At 52.5% G+C, this 17,907-nt stretch overlaps 6 protein-coding genes across 6 annotated transcripts, besides 1 other annotated feature; 3 read left to right on the top strand and 3 right to left on the bottom strand.

Annotated features, from left to right (window-relative positions):
* Nucleotides 1-17,907: part of a sequence feature (contig 1.7 1..773302(-1)) that runs on past both edges of the window.
* On the bottom strand, nt 694-3,307 carry ANIA_00497 (uncharacterized protein; the record flags this gene model as incomplete). The annotated part of the gene is made up of 7 exons (XM_653009.1): nt 694-864; nt 1,317-1,356; nt 1,456-1,643; nt 1,728-2,135; nt 2,219-2,588; nt 2,872-3,090; nt 3,147-3,307. 7 exons carry the CDS (start codon nt 3,305-3,307, stop codon nt 694-696), a joined length of 1,557 nt encoding a protein of 518 aa, XP_658101.1.
* Nucleotides 4,887-6,736, top strand: ANIA_10083 (uncharacterized protein; the record flags this gene model as incomplete). The annotated part of the gene is made up of 4 exons (XM_653008.2): nt 4,887-4,920; nt 4,992-5,898; nt 5,944-6,280; nt 6,329-6,736. The coding sequence occupies 4 exons, from the start codon at nt 4,887-4,889 to the stop codon at nt 6,734-6,736; spliced, it is 1,686 nt and encodes a 561-aa protein (XP_658100.2).
* On the top strand, nt 7,032-8,483 carry ANIA_10097 (ammonium transporter; the record flags this gene model as incomplete). Its single annotated transcript, XM_050613383.1, has 3 exons — nt 7,032-7,448; nt 7,495-8,330; nt 8,375-8,483. 3 exons carry the CDS (start codon nt 7,032-7,034, stop codon nt 8,481-8,483), a joined length of 1,362 nt encoding a protein of 453 aa, XP_050469204.1.
* ANIA_00495 (formyltetrahydrofolate deformylase) lies at nt 8,375-9,497 on the bottom strand. The gene has a single exon (XM_653007.2). The coding sequence runs from the start codon at nt 9,419-9,421 to the stop codon at nt 8,552-8,554; it is 870 nt and encodes a 289-aa protein (XP_658099.1). The 5' UTR covers nt 9,422-9,497; the 3' UTR covers nt 8,375-8,551.
* cbhB lies at nt 10,332-11,912 on the top strand (the record flags this gene model as incomplete). Its single annotated transcript, XM_653006.1, has 1 exon — nt 10,332-11,912. One exon carries the CDS (start codon nt 10,332-10,334, stop codon nt 11,910-11,912), a length of 1,581 nt encoding a protein of 526 aa, XP_658098.1.
* ANIA_00493 (uncharacterized protein) lies at nt 14,512-15,168 on the bottom strand. The gene has a single exon (XM_653005.2). It carries the CDS (start codon nt 15,055-15,057, stop codon nt 14,620-14,622), a length of 438 nt encoding a protein of 145 aa, XP_658097.1. The 5' UTR covers nt 15,058-15,168; the 3' UTR covers nt 14,512-14,619.

Raw genomic sequence — 17,907 nt, forward strand, 5'->3', positions numbered from 1 at the left:
TTAAATAATCTCAAGCTTTACGCAAGCGAGCGCTAAGAGACCCAAGCCTTTCGCTGCCAAGCAATTGAATATCCACTGTCTCGGAATTAACTCCATTATCGAGCCGTAGGTTGGTACGGATCCAATAAGGCTGCGCCGCTGCGGATACCCCGTTCTTGCAGCCACGTTGTGCTTGTGACCTTGGGACGCAACAGGATATTCAAAGCGAGTCCGCTGGAGCCTGGTTCGTCAGAGTATTTAAACCTATCGAGTGAACGCGGAATCCTACTACACAATCTTCACTTTATCAATCACACCATCCCTTCACAATGGGCTTATTCTCTCACCACCACCACCACGAACATCCCCCTGCTCCACCGCGAGGCGGACCACCAGGAGGACATCACGGTCCCGGTCCTCATGGGCCTCCTGAGCCGCATCATCATCACGGGCACCAGCATGATCACCACAGACACAACCCGGGCCTTCCCGGCCCCCCTGGTCCGCCGCAGGGTTATCCCCCACCCGGCGGGATAAACGGGCCCAACGGACCGTGGGGATACGGCAATCCAGCCTTCGCAGGACCTCGCGGAGACCGTCCTCCTAGTCCGCGCGGACATAGACCTCCGAGTCCCCCTGGCCCTCCTCACCATCATCACCACGAACCAAGATTTGAACTCGGCCCCCCTGGCCCTCACCACTTTCCTCACGAACCTAGATTTGAGCCCGGCCCTCCTGGGCCTCCCGGGCCCCATGAGCGGGAACCTGGATTAGGGCCGCATCCTGGACCACCGGGGCCGGGATTCGGGCATGGACCTGGACATGGACATGTACACGGACATCCACCTGGCCACGGGCATCCTGGGCATAAGCCCGGGCCGAGACCTGGGTGGTGAGGAAGCAAGGGTTCGATACTTATTAGTTACTGGGTTGTTCTCTTTTGATATGATATGTTAGGGATCTCAGATTGACGAGCTAAGACTTTGAGGTAGCGGATTGGTAGCGGTCTTGTTTGTCCTTGTAAGTTATGTGGGTTGCAAAACTACCCCAATAAAGTAGGGAGCTTTCGGGTTAAATCAAACTTGCTTCTGCCGTGATATGAAAGCTAGCTGGTAGGACGGCATTAGCAGTCGTTCCTCCGCCAGAAAAGACGTGTTCTAGGTAAGAGGCTTTATGCTTTGTGTTAAGTAGCTTCTGCAGTAACTGTATGGACGTGGATCGTCTTAGACATATGTTGAATGATAATAGGCGGATATACCTTCTCCAGTTCTATATTTTCTCTTATTTTTCTGCTGTATAACAGCACTTATACCCGTTACTCCCGGCACCATGCATACATATACCCGACATTTATCATGATCGTTGGCATAGTAAAATCTGATCACAGCACTATACCCCCTCACCGAATAACTACACTATATACTGCTGAACCAATCGAATCGTAACGGTCGTAAGATGAACACCTATAAGACATACCGAAAACTAGGAAGCTCCAGATCCGTCCTATTGGACAACCCTTGCTCCAACTCCTCGCTCTCCGTAAACTGCCCGGCCGGACCGTATACCCTATCCCTCCGCTTGTTCTCCCACGCGTAGTACGCCAAAAGCAGAATTAGGAAGAATACGCCAAAGGAGAGACCCGAGACGGCTGTGGTCATGCCGGTCTGTACTGGTTAGCATCAAACTCCTCAATTTCCACAGGACTAGGTAGGCAGGTAGGTAGGCATGGAGAAGGAACTGAAGCATACCGGATAAGCCGGCTCCTCGCTCTCCAAGAAGAACTGCGGTCCAACGATATTCCCGATGCAGTAGCCGATGAATAACATAGCGCTGGTAAGGCTCCTCTTCGTGAAGGTGGCCACATTCGAGCTGATCAGACTCATCTGGAGCGGCATGTTCGCTGCAAAGGCCGAGGCCAGCGCTAGACCGGCGACGCGGGCCTCCGCGTGCGACTCGTCGAGCTTCCACACTAGCGTCATGCCGACTACTGCGACCGAGCTGTTGAAGATCATCATCAAGCAGCGAGTGTTGCGGAAGTAGGTTGCGATCGCGGTGCCGATGGTGATGAAGACGATCTGCGAGGCGCCGGTGGGCATCTGCATGAGCAGGGAGCGGACCCGGCCGTAGCCGAATCCGTTGATAATTAAGCCGGAGAACTGTTTACATGATCAGTTGGTTGGCTCATATTATCCGTCTGCAAGTAGAATGAGGCTTAGAGAAAGGCGGCGGCGGGACGTACACTTGTCAGACCGCCATTGCAGAGATTTGTCGAGACAGAATACAGGAAGAAGAGCCAGGTCTGGGGATCACGGAATGTCATTGCCGCGTGATCCCATCGCCAGCGTCCAGTATCGTTGACGCCTGTCTTATTCTTGAGGGTGCGCTGCAGGGCAATGGCGCGCTCAGTTTTGTTGAGGAAGATGGCTTTTTGCGGCTTGGAAGGGATGATGAAGTAGATTGGAAAGGCGAGGGCAGCGGTGATGGTTCCCAGGACAAGGAAGAGAAGCTGCCAATTTGTGATTGTTGTGATGTAGACGTTGCCGATGCCATAGGCAATCAGGCCGCTGATGAGGTTTGAGACGGCGTTGCCAAGGAACCAGGCGGCTTGTCTATGTGCTCTGTCAGATGGTGAACTACTTCGTCAGGTAGCGGCTGGCGACTGGGGGCTGACTTGCCTGGCTGGTTGTTCCTCCCGCGTGTAGAACATGCCAATAACCAAACCAAAGCCTGGACCTATGGCAGCTTCTCCTACGCCGAGAAAGAAGCGCACTGTCATCAGCCCAGCGAAGTTTTTGGTGGCGGCGGTGCACAGCAGGACGGTGGCCCAGATTAGACTGCATTGTCAGTATTGATATGTGCTGGCGGGGGCAGCAGAAAATAAGAAAAACATACACCGATGCGCCAATGTACTTCCCTAGAGGCAAGCGGACCATCAGGTAGGAGCTCGGCCAGCTCCATGCAAAGTAGCCAAAGTAGAAGATGGTCGAGGCCCAGGAATACTCCTGGCCGTGCAGGTTGAGGTCTTCGCGGAGGTTAAGCAGCGTCGCTTGGCTGAGGGCCACCTTGTCCATATACTGCATGCAGTAGACGAGGCCCATGATTGGGATCAGCCTGGAAAAAGACAGTTAGTCTAGCCTGTGAGGGCAATAATCAGCAGCAGGACGTACGCAAGGTCCAGCTTACGGACGAGCCTGCGTTCCTGCTCGGGCGTGTAATGGATCTCCAGCATCTCGCCGAGGTCAACATCGCGAATGATTGATGTCTCTGCCTCTACTTTGGAGTCTAGGCCAGTTGCAGAGGGCCCAGAAGGGCCAGCTGCTTTCTCCATGGTAAGCGAGGATTCTCCCGAATATAAAAAGTCAGAGGGCGAATAGAACGGGGAGGCAGGCCATACCCTGGCAGGGAAGGGCCTTTATAAGGCAGGGCAGGGTAAGCGATTGAGACCTTAAGGTTATCTGATTGCTTTTCCTGCTGCATCCCCCGCTTCCCCTCTTGATAGGACGGGGATAGTCCGATAACGGCTGTTACATTGATGCATTCTTGTGGCGGACCCTATCTTGGCTGGAAGCAGACAGGGAAAGCAAATGCCGATCAGACTGGCCTCGCTGTCATGTCGGGGTGGCGTGAGACGGCAGAGCTTGAAATAGCTTGCATTAGGGAGGATTAGGGCTGCTCGGCGTTCTGTCATATCAGATTATGCAGTTCCGGGCCGGTACTTAGTACGCTGATATTGAAAGATATCTTATCTCGGGACTCATTAGCAGCAGTAATAATTGCGCCGGAGAGTTATTGCTCCTGGAACCTAGTCTGTTGTACATCTACGACGATCTGCGCTATCACCTTACTCCAACTCGGCCCCATGCAATGAACGTACCTAGGCACGATAAGAGTCTCCAACTCCAACCCCTCCATACCAACCAGATCTGGCTGATCAGCAGCATGGACGCTTCTCCGCAACTTATCTCGGTCTACGCAGCTGTGCTTCTATTGGACCCCTCTTACTCAGCCGAGCATCGAACTTTATCAGACCGGCTATATGGCAGCATTTGCCCTGACCATTTTACTGCTGCTCGTGCCGTCTCCACTGGAGCTTGTCATTAGTTCACGAGCCGTAGAGCTCATTCATGACATCCTTTTCGCATCAGTGTAGGGAAAAAAGGGGTGTAGACTCAGCAAACGGCATATTTTTAACGTGCCTATGCCGTAGCCATCTCGCTTGACCGCGCGGGCTTTTGAAGTGCCAGACTAATTGAATGCCGAGCTTCCACAGCCGAAGTTGAGTGCGGAGTGTAGTATGGCTCAATTTCCAAGTGCCCTCTGTCCGCTCATCAGAGCGCCATCTGCCGTGCTTATATAGCCTTCTATAACTGTGTTCACAAATCGATTCGACCCCGCATAGGCACAGAAGAACCTAACCCCACTTTAAGCTGATAATCTCGTCACTCACTGCTGCAAATAATCAAAGGACGTTCAAGAGATCGATTTCGCTGTGTGGAGTTTAGGCTTTGTCGTGGTTGAGCATGGTACACAGTGATACCGGCCGACGAAATGGGTGTATATTCTTTGCATAGAATATTAGTATTTAATTTGAGACGAGAGTTCCTTCCCAAAGTACACCGACACCCAGTCAAATATCACTCGCGAAATGGACGATAGTAACAGCTTTCGAGTCGAGTTTCACGAGTTGTATGAGTTCATAACTGCTTGAGGCTTGTACCTTTGTTGACGTGAGAATGATGACTAAGCGCTCCCGCCTCGGCTCCTTCTCCTCTCCGCGGGCAATACAACCCAGCACTTTCACCTCCCAATCACCTCCACATTGTCCCTAATTGTTCACCGACTTAGATAGTCGTCTATCTTGGTCTCCAGGCCACGTCTGCACATATGAACGGCGGGTGACTTAACCCATGACCGGTCGAAATGCTCCTCGCTCAAAGAATGGTACTTGTTGAGCTCCCCGTTCTCCGCGGGAAACGCAATGCAGTGTTGCTAACCTCTGATCCCCTGCTTAGGATGCAGCACGTGTCGTCGCCGCAAGGTAAAGTGCGGGGAGGAGCGTCCGGTCTGTAAACGATGCTCTGCCTTGGGAATTACTTGCGAATGGGCCGCTGTCGTGAAGCGGGGGAGATCGCATACCCCGGTCCCTATCCAGCCTGCTCGAGCCCGACGGCCAACGACAACCGCTGCGGCAACGTCGAGTACGGCTGAACAACCGCCTCTCGATTTCAATTCCCTTGCACTGAGCCCTCAATTCAGTCAGATGCTATGCCCGGAAGCTCTATTCCCTGAGATATGGACTTTTCTGCCGGCCGCCTTTACAGCTCCGACCCCGTTATACCCGTCACTATCCGGAACAGATATCGCGTGCTCGAACTCGCTGATGCTCATGGAGCAGGACCAGATATATTTTCAATACTTTCCGTCCTCGTCCGTTGTGTTCTACTACATCAAGTCATGGGCGTGGAGCGGTTTCAGCTACCTATACCAAGGACCTGCCGCTTCCAGCAAGGTCGTCATGCGCATGATACTCGCGTTGGCTGCGAACGACATGCATCGAAACGGGCTGCTCGTGCGGTCTCCAGGTCGACCCTCTGCGGAGGACCACGCGCGCTATCATTATGGCCTCGCAGTGAAGGAATTCCGGCAGCTCCTCGAGACACGCGAGAAGCCCCTCTCGCAGCCCGAGTTGGAGATTGTCTTTGCGAGTATGTTCCTGATGATATCCTACGAGTGGCAGTTTGGGCAATCTGTGCAGGATCTCCAGCTTCACCTCCGCGGTGTGCGCTCGCTGTTAGAATCGCACTCTAAACTCTTTGAGGGTAAAGAAGTAGACGAGGTACTCATGTTCATGGACACGGTCCAGTCGGAAGCCGCGCCTCAAGTCTCCTTCATTCCGGAACAGTTGCTCCTTTGGATAATGTACGTTTTGCCCAGTTCTTTGCACAAGCGATACTGACGGACTAGATATATCGACTCGGGCTGTCGGTCGATGGGAACGGCAGATTCGCTCACCGAATACGTGCTGCAATCTGGAAACCAGGCTATTCATCCGGACCGACTCTATCGTTGCGCTCGTTTATGGGGGCGGTGTTTTTGGGGCAAGCAATATCCTGACCAGGAGGTGTCAGATGATATGGAAAACTACCGTGCCCTAGAGCTTCTCCACGCGGGGATGACTCTCCGCTACAAAATATGGCAAGCCCTATCCGATGACGCCGTACAGACCAACAACCAAGCGGAGTTACTTTTGAAGGAGATCAAGGCCACCCGCGAAGTATGGTTTTTCCAGACTGTCTTGGACGTAAGCTGACCTTAGCAGAAATTTTCCGATCTATTTCTAACCGCCAAGTTTGCTGGACCTGCGTCGACACGCCGGACACTTAACACGATCAATATGGCTGTTAGTACCTTCTACGCACAAGTTCTGTTCCATCGGCGTCTTTTATACCCTCCGGGGCCGCCGTCGCCGTTTCAGCGCGTCGCTGTTACCAATATAATTGAGATTGCGCGCAAGCAATACGCATCAGATCCGCGCCTTCTTCGCCGCATACACTGGCCGCTGCTAATGGCAATCATCGAAACTGATGACATCTCGCAGCGTGAGTGGCTACGTGAACGTTTGGTTGATCTGCGGGGGTTCCACTCAGAGTACGCATGGGCTAGCGATCTCGCAGACGAAATCCTCGCTTTGCAAGATACGAGCAAGGATAGATACGCGGATATAGCAAGTTTTTTTCGTCGACATGTAACAGGATGAGCCGAGGTGAACGTGATATGTGGATGCAGATCCTGGCTGCGCTAGGCCAACCGGCGACGAACTTGCAGCTCCGCATGTACGCGAATCAACAGGGACATCACAACTGATAGTCCCTCTCGTTCTCACTGGTCGATGCATCCTGATAAGCATGAGCTCGAACCTCTAGGTGCTGATAAGCTGGGTCCTCCAACAGACGCGCCATCTATGATTTAACCTCACTTACTCCAACTTCAGGGGCAGGATGTAGACCCGAACGGTAGAGCGCATTGACGGTACCATCTCTATCAATTCGCACATGACCAAGATGTCAATCCAAACAGCCTGGGAAGCCTGCAACAAAACAGACACTCTTTTTATCCTCGTCTGTTCTGTTTTCTGCTGGCTCATCATTCCAGCGGTCGGCCTCGCCTACTCTGGCTACTCAACTCGTTTCAACAGCCTTGCCTCGTTCTACCCCGGTCTTCTTGCTGTCGCTGTCTGTTCGGTACAATGGTGGATGATCGGATACTCCCTAGCATACAGCGAGGGCAATGCATTCATCGGCGGGCTCTCGAAAGCATTCCACATTGGCGTCCTCGCTGAACCCATTGGCACCATCCCTGAGATCCTCTTCTCGGAGTTTCAGCTCATCTTCTGTGCGACCGTCTGCGCTATCGCCATTGGTGGTGCTTGCGAACGTGGCCGTCTTCTCCCTCTCATCCCATTTATCTTCGTCAGTTGCGCACCCTTTCTATATAAAACACTGCTAACTGCCCCAGCTCTGGAGCACCTTCATCTACGCCCCCTTAGCGCACATGGTTTGGTCAGACAACGGCTTCCTCGCACAACTCGGCGCTCTCGACTTCGCCGGCGGCACCCCGGTGCACATCTGCAGCGGCGCCACTGCAACAGCAATGAGTATCTACCTCTCCTACCCCTTATTCCGCTCGCGGCGCTCCACGAAGCGCACACCCCAGCATCTCCGGCTGCACAAACCACACAACACCCTCTGCCAGCTCCTTGCGCTCATGATTATCTGGAATGCCTGGCTCGCTTTCGACGCGGGGACAACACTAGCCCTCAACTTCAAGAGCATCATGGCCGCCTGCGTGACAAATCTCTGCGCCGCTTCGGGTGCCCTTACCTGGGCTGGCCTGACGTATGCAGAAACTGGGAAGTTCAGTCTGGACAGTACGTTCCTCGGTGCTATCGCGGGTCTGGTTCTCATTACGCCGAGCGCGGGTTTTATCGATCTGAGTACGTCGGTCGCGTTTGGCGTGGTTGGTGCCGTTGCTGGGCGACAGGCGCTGCGGATTAAGTTCACCAAGGGTGCTGCCCTTCGACGCTGGGTCGATAACGGAGATACATTTGCGACACATTGTTTGGGTGGGCTGCTTGGGACGGTAGCGACGGGGCTTTTTGCGCAACGTGAGGTCGCCGCGTACGATGGAGTAACCATCATTGCCGGTGGATGTGTTTTTGATAGCAATTGGCGCCAGCTTGGGGTTCAGCTCGTGGAGGCGCTAATCGGGTTTACGTGGAGTTTTGTCGGAAGCTACGTGTTGTATGCTTTGGTAGATTGCGTACCTGGGTTGGAAGTTTTAGCTACGGATGAGTGAGTTTACACCTTCAACTTTGAGATGTGGACTAACGTGTCAGGGATATCATTCTCGGGATGGACGCATCACAGATGGGCGAGTCTTTGCACGAGGCACAGTGGGCTGGCGAAGAGGACTACCACCCATTCCACGCTGAAATTCAACTTTGACCGAACCCGTGTTATGCCCCTATATATACACATACCAACATAGAATCAATCCAAGGTCTATGTCACGCCTAGTTGAAAACGACCGTTTTGTGTCCGTTCAACAAAACTCTGCGCTCAGCAAAATACTTGACAGCCGCAGCCAAAACATTGCTCTCCACATTACTTCCGGCATGAGTCAACTCCTTCGGACTCAAGGCATGGTTCACGCGAACGACATTCTGTTCGATGATAGGACCCTCATCCAGATCGCTTGTGACGAAATGCGCCGTCGCACCGACAAGCTTCACACCGCGGTCATAAGCCTGGTGGTAGGGCTTAGCACCCTTGAAACTGGGCAGGAAACTGTGGTGGATATTGATAATTTTTCCAGACATAGCGTCGCACAGCGTCGGCGACAGAACCTGCATGTACCGAGCCAAGACGACCAATTCAATATCATACTCCTTGATGAGTTCGAGAATCCGGGTTTCCTGCTGCTGCTTCGTGTCCGCCGTCACGGGGAGATGCATGAAGGGCACCTTGTACGTTGCCGCGAGGGTCTCGAAGTCCGGGTGGTTCGATACGATGAGTGGCACCTCGATCGCCAACTGGCCGGTGGACTGCCGGAAGAGCAGGTCATTGAGGCAGTGGCCGATCTTGGAGACCATGATCAGGACACGCGGCTTGTGGGCGGCGGGGAGGAGCTGGAAGGACATCGAGTGCGCGGTGGCGATCGGGGTGAAGGCTTCGCGGAGGGCCTCAAGGGAGGGGGCCGCAGCACCATCGCTGGCGCCAGTTGTATCGGGGCCGAAGTGCATGCGCATGAAGAAGCGGTGCGAGGTGGGATCGCCAAATTGCGAGGAGTCGATGATGTTCAGGTTGTGTTGGACGAGGAAACCGGTCACGGCGCTGACGATGCCGGGCCGGTCGGGGCAGGAGAGGGTGAGAATAAAGCTCATGTTGAAGAAGAATGCTTTGAATCGAATTGAATCGCTTCTGGGCTCTGTTGAAGATGGAGAGGAGAGAAGTGAAGCTGGAGTGAGGGGCGATTTGACTCACTGTAAAATCGCGGGAATCCCTACCGAATTCGGAGACTTTGAAACAGTCACGTGCAGAACTGTCCTGCTTGCGGTTGCTGAGTCATCGCTTGATAAGATCGATAAGAGCGAACATTCTAGGCCACAGCAGTCCGTACCAGCAATTCGTTATAAGGTTTAGTAGTTACCACGTAATCCGGGGCCTGGGCTGAGCCCTAGGGCTTGGGGCTAGGGTATGGACTCAGGGCTTTCTTTTAGGGCTCTATGTGAAGGTCCGAGGTTATGGTGCCACCCATGCTTGTGAGACTTCCCCGGTTCTTCACGCTTCAGTCTTCGGTATTCAGCCTCGAGCGAAGCCCAGACGGACGACTCACCGTGGAACGGGGTGCATTTCATCTGCAGATATAATCTAGGTCCCTGCTGCGGCCGCCTTCATCTGCAGGCTGATGGTTTCCCCGCATGGGCGAGGCATTCTCATTCGACCGCGTCTCGGGTATTGTTACCTTGAGTTGAGAGGTATCCTGCAGGTCATGCACGATATAGTATGCTCAATATATTATATCATGTGGCTTTCTACTTCTCTACTTCTTTGGACTGCTCATTTGGTACTTCCAGAGAGTATACACGGAGTGCCTGTTTCGTCAAGGCGCCATTCATTCCGGCTTCTCCGTCATGTCTGAATGACTTCATGCAGTAACTGTTGCGGTAGACGGACCGGAGAGCCGTGTTGACAGTTCTGTTTTAGATGAACTCCAGTTATGGACGAGTATAAAAACCTCATCTGATTGCTCTGGAAGTCTGGAGAATCACCACCGCTCAAAGCTCAGGCACAATGGCATCTTCATTCCAGTTGTACAAAGCTCTCCTCTTTTTCTCTTCTCTGCTTTCTGCAGTGCAAGCCCAGAAGGTCGGCACTCAGCAAGCTGAAGTGCACCCCGGCCTGACCTGGCAGACCTGCACGAGCTCCGGCAGCTGCACCACCGTCAACGGCGAGGTCACTATTGACGCAAACTGGCGCTGGCTGCACACCGTCAATGGGTACACCAACTGCTATACTGGCAACGAATGGGATACCTCCATCTGCACCAGCAACGAGGTTTGCGCGGAACAATGCGCTGTCGACGGTGCTAACTATGCCTCCACATACGGCATCACCACATCCGGCAGCTCGCTGCGTCTGAACTTCGTCACGCAGTCGCAGCAGAAGAATATCGGTTCCAGAGTCTATCTCATGGATGACGAGGATACATACACCATGTTCTACCTGCTCAACAAGGAATTCACTTTTGACGTCGACGTCTCCGAGCTCCCCTGCGGTCTCAACGGGGCGGTCTACTTTGTGTCTATGGACGCCGACGGCGGCAAATCCCGCTATGCCACCAACGAAGCCGGTGCCAAATACGGCACGGGATACTGCGACTCTCAGTGCCCGCGGGACCTCAAGTTCATCAACGGCGTCGCCAACGTCGAGGGCTGGGAATCCTCCGATACGAACCCCAACGGCGGCGTCGGCAATCACGGCTCCTGCTGCGCAGAGATGGATATCTGGGAGGCAAACAGCATTTCCACTGCTTTCACTCCCCATCCCTGCGATACCCCGGGCCAGACCCTCTGCACCGGTGACTCATGCGGTGGGACCTATAGCAACGACCGCTACGGCGGCACCTGCGACCCCGATGGCTGCGACTTTAACTCCTACCGTCAGGGGAACAAGACCTTCTACGGGCCAGGCCTGACAGTCGACACGAACAGCCCGGTCACAGTGGTGACCCAGTTCCTGACAGACGACAACACGGACACAGGCACCCTCTCGGAAATCAAACGCTTCTATGTCCAGAACGGCGTCGTCATCCCCAACTCCGAGTCGACCTACCCCGCTAATCCGGGTAACTCGATCACAACGGAGTTCTGCGAGTCGCAAAAGGAACTCTTCGGCGACGTCGATGTTTTCTCCGCCCACGGCGGCATGGCGGGCATGGGCGCCGCGTTGGAACAAGGCATGGTCCTTGTACTGTCCCTGTGGGACGACAACTACTCAAACATGCTCTGGCTCGACTCGAATTACCCCACGGACGCGGACCCGACTCAACCAGGTATCGCGCGCGGGACGTGCCCGACGGACTCGGGCGTTCCGTCTGAAGTCGAGGCCCAATATCCGAATGCGTATGTCGTGTACTCGAACATCAAGTTTGGTCCTATTGGAAGTACCTTTGGCAACGGTGGAGGCTCAGGGCCAACAACAACGGTGACGACGAGTACCGCTACTAGTACAACTAGCTCGGCGACGTCGACGGCTACCGGTCAGGCGCAGCACTGGGAGCAGTGTGGTGGGAATGGCTGGACTGGTCCGACGGTCTGCGCTAGCCCCTGGGCTTGCACAGTGGTGAACTCATGGTACTCGCAGTGTCTGTAAGTGGTGGGTCGTAAATGGGAGACGGGTACTGGGTGAGGTTGGTTGCAGAGGGTATTGGGGGATCCAAGCTGGGAGTGACAGAAAAGAATTGAGAGTATCTTCTCACTCAATGCATTACTTCATCTCCTCAGCCATTTGTAGCACATAAATATTCACCTTCTTTCGAGTTTAACTCCAACTGAATTGAGTTCATCGTTGATAGAGCCAGCCCGGCCAGATGCAGAGCATAGTTCGCTTCGTGCTTTCGGTATGACAACCAAGAGGTAGCACCGCGACTATAAATCCTGGAATAATCCATGCACGGGCATAGAGTAACTATATTCCCACCAATCAGACCTCTCTTGGAATCGCGGCCCCTGGCATTTTCAGCACGGTTGAACTGCGCTGATCCGGGCAGTTCCGGATCAGCTTAGGCCCGGTTCGTCCGTCTTGACCCTGCATAGTACGTCGGCATACGCGGTGGCTATGGAGTGTACGCATGACTTTCCTTGCATAGACTAAATCAGGATTGGCGTGCTTGTCCGCACCGTTACCAAAGTCGAAGCCTTGGACCGGCGTCTACATCCGCACCTTTTTGGGATAGGAAGGCAGCTAGTCAACGCCGGTACTCTTTCGTGGTCCGGGTGAATAGATGACTGCCAATGCAGGAAACCCTGCTCGTAACGCAGCTAGACCTGGCTGTTTCTCACGGCAAAGAAGCAATTTGTATTGTTGCCAACACAAGGACCAACTGTGTATGATTCTGGGGCTTTGGTCCATTTGTGCCATCTTAATGAGAGAAATACTCCAAATGAAAACCAGCTACCTGGTAAGTAAGGGCAAACACGGCTCTATACGTCAGGAACCGTTTGATGACGCTTGCTTGCATCCGCGAACCGTAGACCCTCGACGCCTTTCACGGGCAGCTTTGTATTAACCACTTCACCAATGCCGCAGACTCGAAGACGGATAAAATTTGTTCGCGCCTGCTTTGGCCTTGCATCAATTTCCTTACTGGTGGAATCGGCAGCTGTGTGACTGGATCCAGGCCGTGGCGTTCAGCCTCGAGAAGCTACTGCCCCTTTCGTGTGCCGATGCCGTGCAATGCAATATTCGTCTGCCGGGCCGATCCCAAAACCATCATGACCTGGGGCATGCAGTATGCGTTAACAGAAACAATTACCTCTCCGAGGCTATGTTGACTTTGCCATCTACAAGCTGGACTACCGAAGACGTCCTGCCTGTGGGCGAGACATAATGTAGAGACTGGTGAGGGGGCAAGAGGCCAAACCCAGTAAGAATTCTGAGACTGCAGCACGTTCAATGTATTGGTATTGCGGAGAAGATTGTGCAGAAGGTCGTTATTTGGGACGGTGGCCCAGCGGCGACCCTCGTTCACATCGTTGTCAAACCACCTCCTAGCCCTTGCCCACGCACGCTTCATTCAATGGGCTAGCTGGCCCCAAAGCTACGACTCGAGACCAGCTTAGCCAGAAACAGAATAACGTGAGCCACTGGGCGCTAGGCATTTTCACAAACAGGTTGTCGCAGAAGTCGACCATGTCCGACACCAATAACGAGGCCAATTTTTAGAATGTGCCGTCTCGCGTCGTTGCGCGATCGATTTCAAAAGCCCAGCTTAGGGACACAAAAGCGGGCTTTTGCCCTCCGTACGGAGAATGGCCAGCACCATTCGATCGTGCTCGGGGCTTCATCGGGAGGTACCTGCGCGCCTGGTAGGAGACGTGCCACAGGTCGTGCAGGTAGTCTTACAATCAGTCCACTTGTTCCCGACGCTGCAGTATCTGTCGGTGACGGTTGACGTCCTGTTGAAAGCCAGCGATCGCAGCTTGCTGAAGTTTCAAGCAGCGTCTCAGGAACTTGCTCCCAATCAGAGCAGGCATGGATTAAAGGCCTTGCTTCCCATTGTCTTCTGGCAAAGAGGCAAACAGGGACCAGCGTGGTGTTGCATACTGCAGCAATGATGGCTTGGCGTTCTGAAAACTAGGCATGCAGTGAGCTTGCATCGAAATGTCAGGAAAAGTACCAGAAGGCAGGCAATAACGGCCTTATACTGCTTAACAACTGCCTCCCTATCAAGGTCGCGGTCTAGGCTGCACTGCTGGATGAAAGTGTGTGGGTTGCCTGGGCAGTTAGTGGCCTAGGACAGCTATACTCATGGCACTTAGCTTTAGCCCCATAGTCCAATATGCCGTGATGCAACTACCAGCTGGCTCGCTCAAGACAACAAGATGGATCCATTCAAATTCTTGCAGTAAAACAAATGTCTACGATTTTGAGCGAATGTGCAACTTTCCGCTAGCCCAATGAAAGCCATTCAGCTGTCTGCATTCCTCACCTGAGGCGCTGCACATGGGCATGTCAGCACTGACAGATACATGCTCTTTCTTTCTATTTCAAGGTAAATGATTTATCTCTTTTCTCGTTCATTTTATTCTATTTTTATTCTAGTTTATTTACTTTGTTCTCCGGGTTGGTTTCTAGAATATTAATCCTTTCGCAACATTCATGAAAGCAGTTTCAGAACATGCTTGTCCTCAGTACTACTAAGAAATCAATATTACTAGTGAAAACGCATGATAGGCAACGTGGTAAACCAAAATTATTATTTTTGAGATTATCGATACAAGTTTTCCCTAAGATGATGTAAAGCTGTAATACATATTGCAAAGCATAGACCCAAGCAAACAACAGATCAAGAAACCGTTCAAGGAAGGACAGAAGGCGTGTAGCTCTGGTCCGGCGTGACAACATTGCCTCCTGCAAGCTGCTTGTCCGTGTACGCGGGCCAGATGATCTGGCGGGTACCCTCATTGACCACCGAGAGGGTGGTGAAGCCATTTTCCGCACCGAACTGGTCGCTCCAGCCAGAGGTGACGGTGTAAGCACCGCAATGCGCAGGGCCGCCGTTCGCCTGCGAGGCGGGCGTGCCCGTCACGACGTAGGTACAGTCGGTAGAGTCGGAGCCCGTGTCGATGCCGAAGGTCCAGGTGCATTTGGTGTCGGCGGTGTCGCAGACGCGCTTAAGGGAAGTAATGGTCCATTGAGTGTTGGCGACCATCATGGATTTGGCCGACGAGGGGGCAGCAAAGGCCGTCGAAGAGAGGGAGAGGGTGGCGAGGAGCAGGTTGAGCGAGAGCTTCATGGTTGCGGTGTTGACTGTTTGTCTTTGGGAGGGGTTTGCAGATGAGAGTAGTGTATGAAAGAGATATTGTATAGAAGAGGCTGGAGTGAAGACTGTTTGTTGTTTTAGGGCTGACGATGTTGGAATGAAGGGATATCCAGGTATTCGAGCTGGGCGAGGCAGACGCCCGTATTTATGTGTTTCCGTGGACACCCTGCCTCCCTTTCTGCTCTCCAAAGCCAGAAAGAAGCAGAATCCTGATGACTTCAAAAGCCATCAAAGCTGTCAAGAATAGTAGTATGAAATTTGACAGCCAGTGGTCAGCCAATCGTGGTCGCAGCCGTTCTCCGCTTTGCGGAGAGGCTGACGGTACTAATTATGGGAACAGCCATTAACCGTTGGCCAGGTCTCAGCGAGTGAGACATCGGATCTCTCGGACCCTCGTCGCCTCCCATTGTCCAAGGTTCGTGGCTTTGTAGATCCCTCCATCAGCTGATTCCAGGCAGTAAGACCCTCGCACTCCTCTAACCAACTCCGGCGGCTCCCCGCACCCAGTGCTCCCAGCCCTGTGCCGGTACCCAACTTTCAGTCATTCAGGTTCTTGTCAAAGGTGACTGAGAGCAGGGGCCTCGGCGCCTCGGCTAGAGTGGCCCTATAAGACATACTTGGGACATGGCCTATCAGATAGTTACGATTCTGCATCTAGTGGGACACCCAGGCCCACCAATGCATCATATTGAAGAAGCAGTGAAGTCAGGCACTCCAATGCCCGACACTCATACAGTAAACTTCAAAGAATAAATCACGCGTCTTTCAAGGAGGAAACTCGGATTCGAAGCACGCCCCGTCGTCCCACGGATCCCGAACCTTCAGCCACGATCCGAGCCAACCCAGTTGTACCAGCCAAGCTATTACAACCAAAAAAAGAAACATCCAGTCCGTATCTGTTCATAATGAACAATTTTCAATGCTGCTAGTTCCAAGCCTCCTGTTCGACTGGAGACAAGTGGTCAAGCGCCCTGCGTGACTGGCGGAAGGCATATTGGCAGGACGGGTGGCTGACTCTGAACCTCAAGCAGAGCACATATCAGGTACTTACGGAACTCCTGGGCTTATTTACGCCATGCCGTTATGAGGCTGTCCTTAACACGTCTTGGTTGAAGCAGCAGACGCCGTTCTGTGGGTCTTTGTCGAGAGTAACAGTAATGGCATACGGCACCTCCCAGGCCCATATGATTTGGTCAGCAGCAGGCTGACACTCATCATAGATAGCTTTCTTGGGTCGTTCCATCAGTGTAGATTAGTCAGTGAATGGGCGGTTCGAACTCTTCATAAATGGGATATTAATCCATCACGTCACATGACCATGACATGTTGAATTTGGCCACAATGAGGTCAATCCATCGCGGACCTCGCTAAGCAGCTGAAGAAAATGAGGAGCTGGGTCAAGAGAGGGTGTACTATGCCAATTTAGCTGGAGGGGAGGTGCGACGGAAGCCAACTATTAATGGTTTACTCGGGGAAGATCTCATATACACTCACCGATTATACATATCATTCTATACATATCATTCGCTTTAACTTTTATGTTTTGGATTAATGACCCTGATGTACCGTACTGGGTGTGGAGAAGGGAGGATCGGGCTCGCAGGTCACGGAGCGTAGGGGACGAGAGCGGCCTGGGTAGATGTTGCGTGAAGTTAGATACATCTCTGCTTCTGTCTTGGAGAAATTGTGAGAGTACTGAGCACTTCAAAGTTCGAGGAGGTGGGATATTGTACTGCCACTGGGGAGGGTGACTCTTTCAGGAGACCGGGATCTTGTAGGTAAATCGTGATATATTGATCAGGCACTGAAATATTTATCTATCAATAAGTGCCGATGTCAAGTGAATGCTATGCTGATATCTTACACTGTGTTGTATCCCAGCAAGGACTAAATGCGTGAACTACTCAGTTAGGGTTGGGGCTATATTGGTAGCTCGACAGATATGACACAATGTCAAGAGTAGGCAGCAAAACACACAGAGCGCCATTAAGGACGATAATCATTCTCGCAGTCCGAATCACAGTAGCGATCGCAGCAGGCTAGGGTCCATGACGGTACTCGCTTAGGATAAATACATCATCCTCGTATCGTCGATAAGGGATGGGCGTTGCTTCTTATGCACTGCCAAATACACCCGTGAGTGGGATCCTAGAAAAGTGAGAGTCATATTGGTGAAGGCCGCAACCCCAAGAAAAGGTATAAGCATATGAGCCAGGGGAGATGCGGCGAGCTGATGGCTACACATATCTACTATTTCTTCAGAGGACCTCTTGGGCAGCAGAAGCACTGAATTTAGGCGGTTGTAGAGAGCACTGAAGAAGCAGAACCAGTGTGGTAAGCTCCCTGTATCAATATTGCTGAGATAAGTGAAGAGTTTCCTACGCAGGATCTAGGATTCTTTATCTGACCAGTTTGTGCAGAGGGAGCTTGGAGGTGCAACTTGCTCGTTGAGGATGACCCATGCCGTACATGGATATTAATTCAGAGATCTAAACTGAATCGTTCTAAATGCGGATAATGGTACAGTGAGAATGTCAACAATCAGTATAATTAATTGGCAGGCTCATGACTTCTTTGACAATGGGACTGTGATGTGCAGCCGCCCTAAATCAAAGTCCGGTTAAAGTCATCATAGCTTATTCTTCCTTCTTACCCAAGTCACAACTGGTGTTCTCTCATAGTCTGGAAATCCTCAAGAACTACACGGCTCTTAGTTGAACTCGGTCAAGGTTGTCTCCAACTGCTATTTCTTCCGCTGGCAGGTACATCTGCCACTAGGTTAAGTACTTATTGCATATCTTGTAACAGATAAAATGATAGGCC

This window comes from Aspergillus nidulans, chromosome VIII, assembly GCF_000011425.1.
Source record: "Aspergillus nidulans FGSC A4 chromosome VIII".
NCBI classification, from domain to species: Eukaryota; Fungi; Ascomycota; class Eurotiomycetes; order Eurotiales; family Aspergillaceae; genus Aspergillus; species Aspergillus nidulans.

Excerpts from the sequence above, each read along its gene's own strand:
- ANIA_00495 (XM_653007.2), bottom strand. The coding sequence starts at position 9,421 with ATGAGCTTTATTCTCACCCTCTCCTGCCCCGACCGGCCCGGCATCGTC.
- ANIA_00493 (XM_653005.2), bottom strand. The coding sequence starts at position 15,057 with ATGAAGCTCTCGCTCAACCTGCTCCTCGCCACCCTCTCCCTCTCTTCG.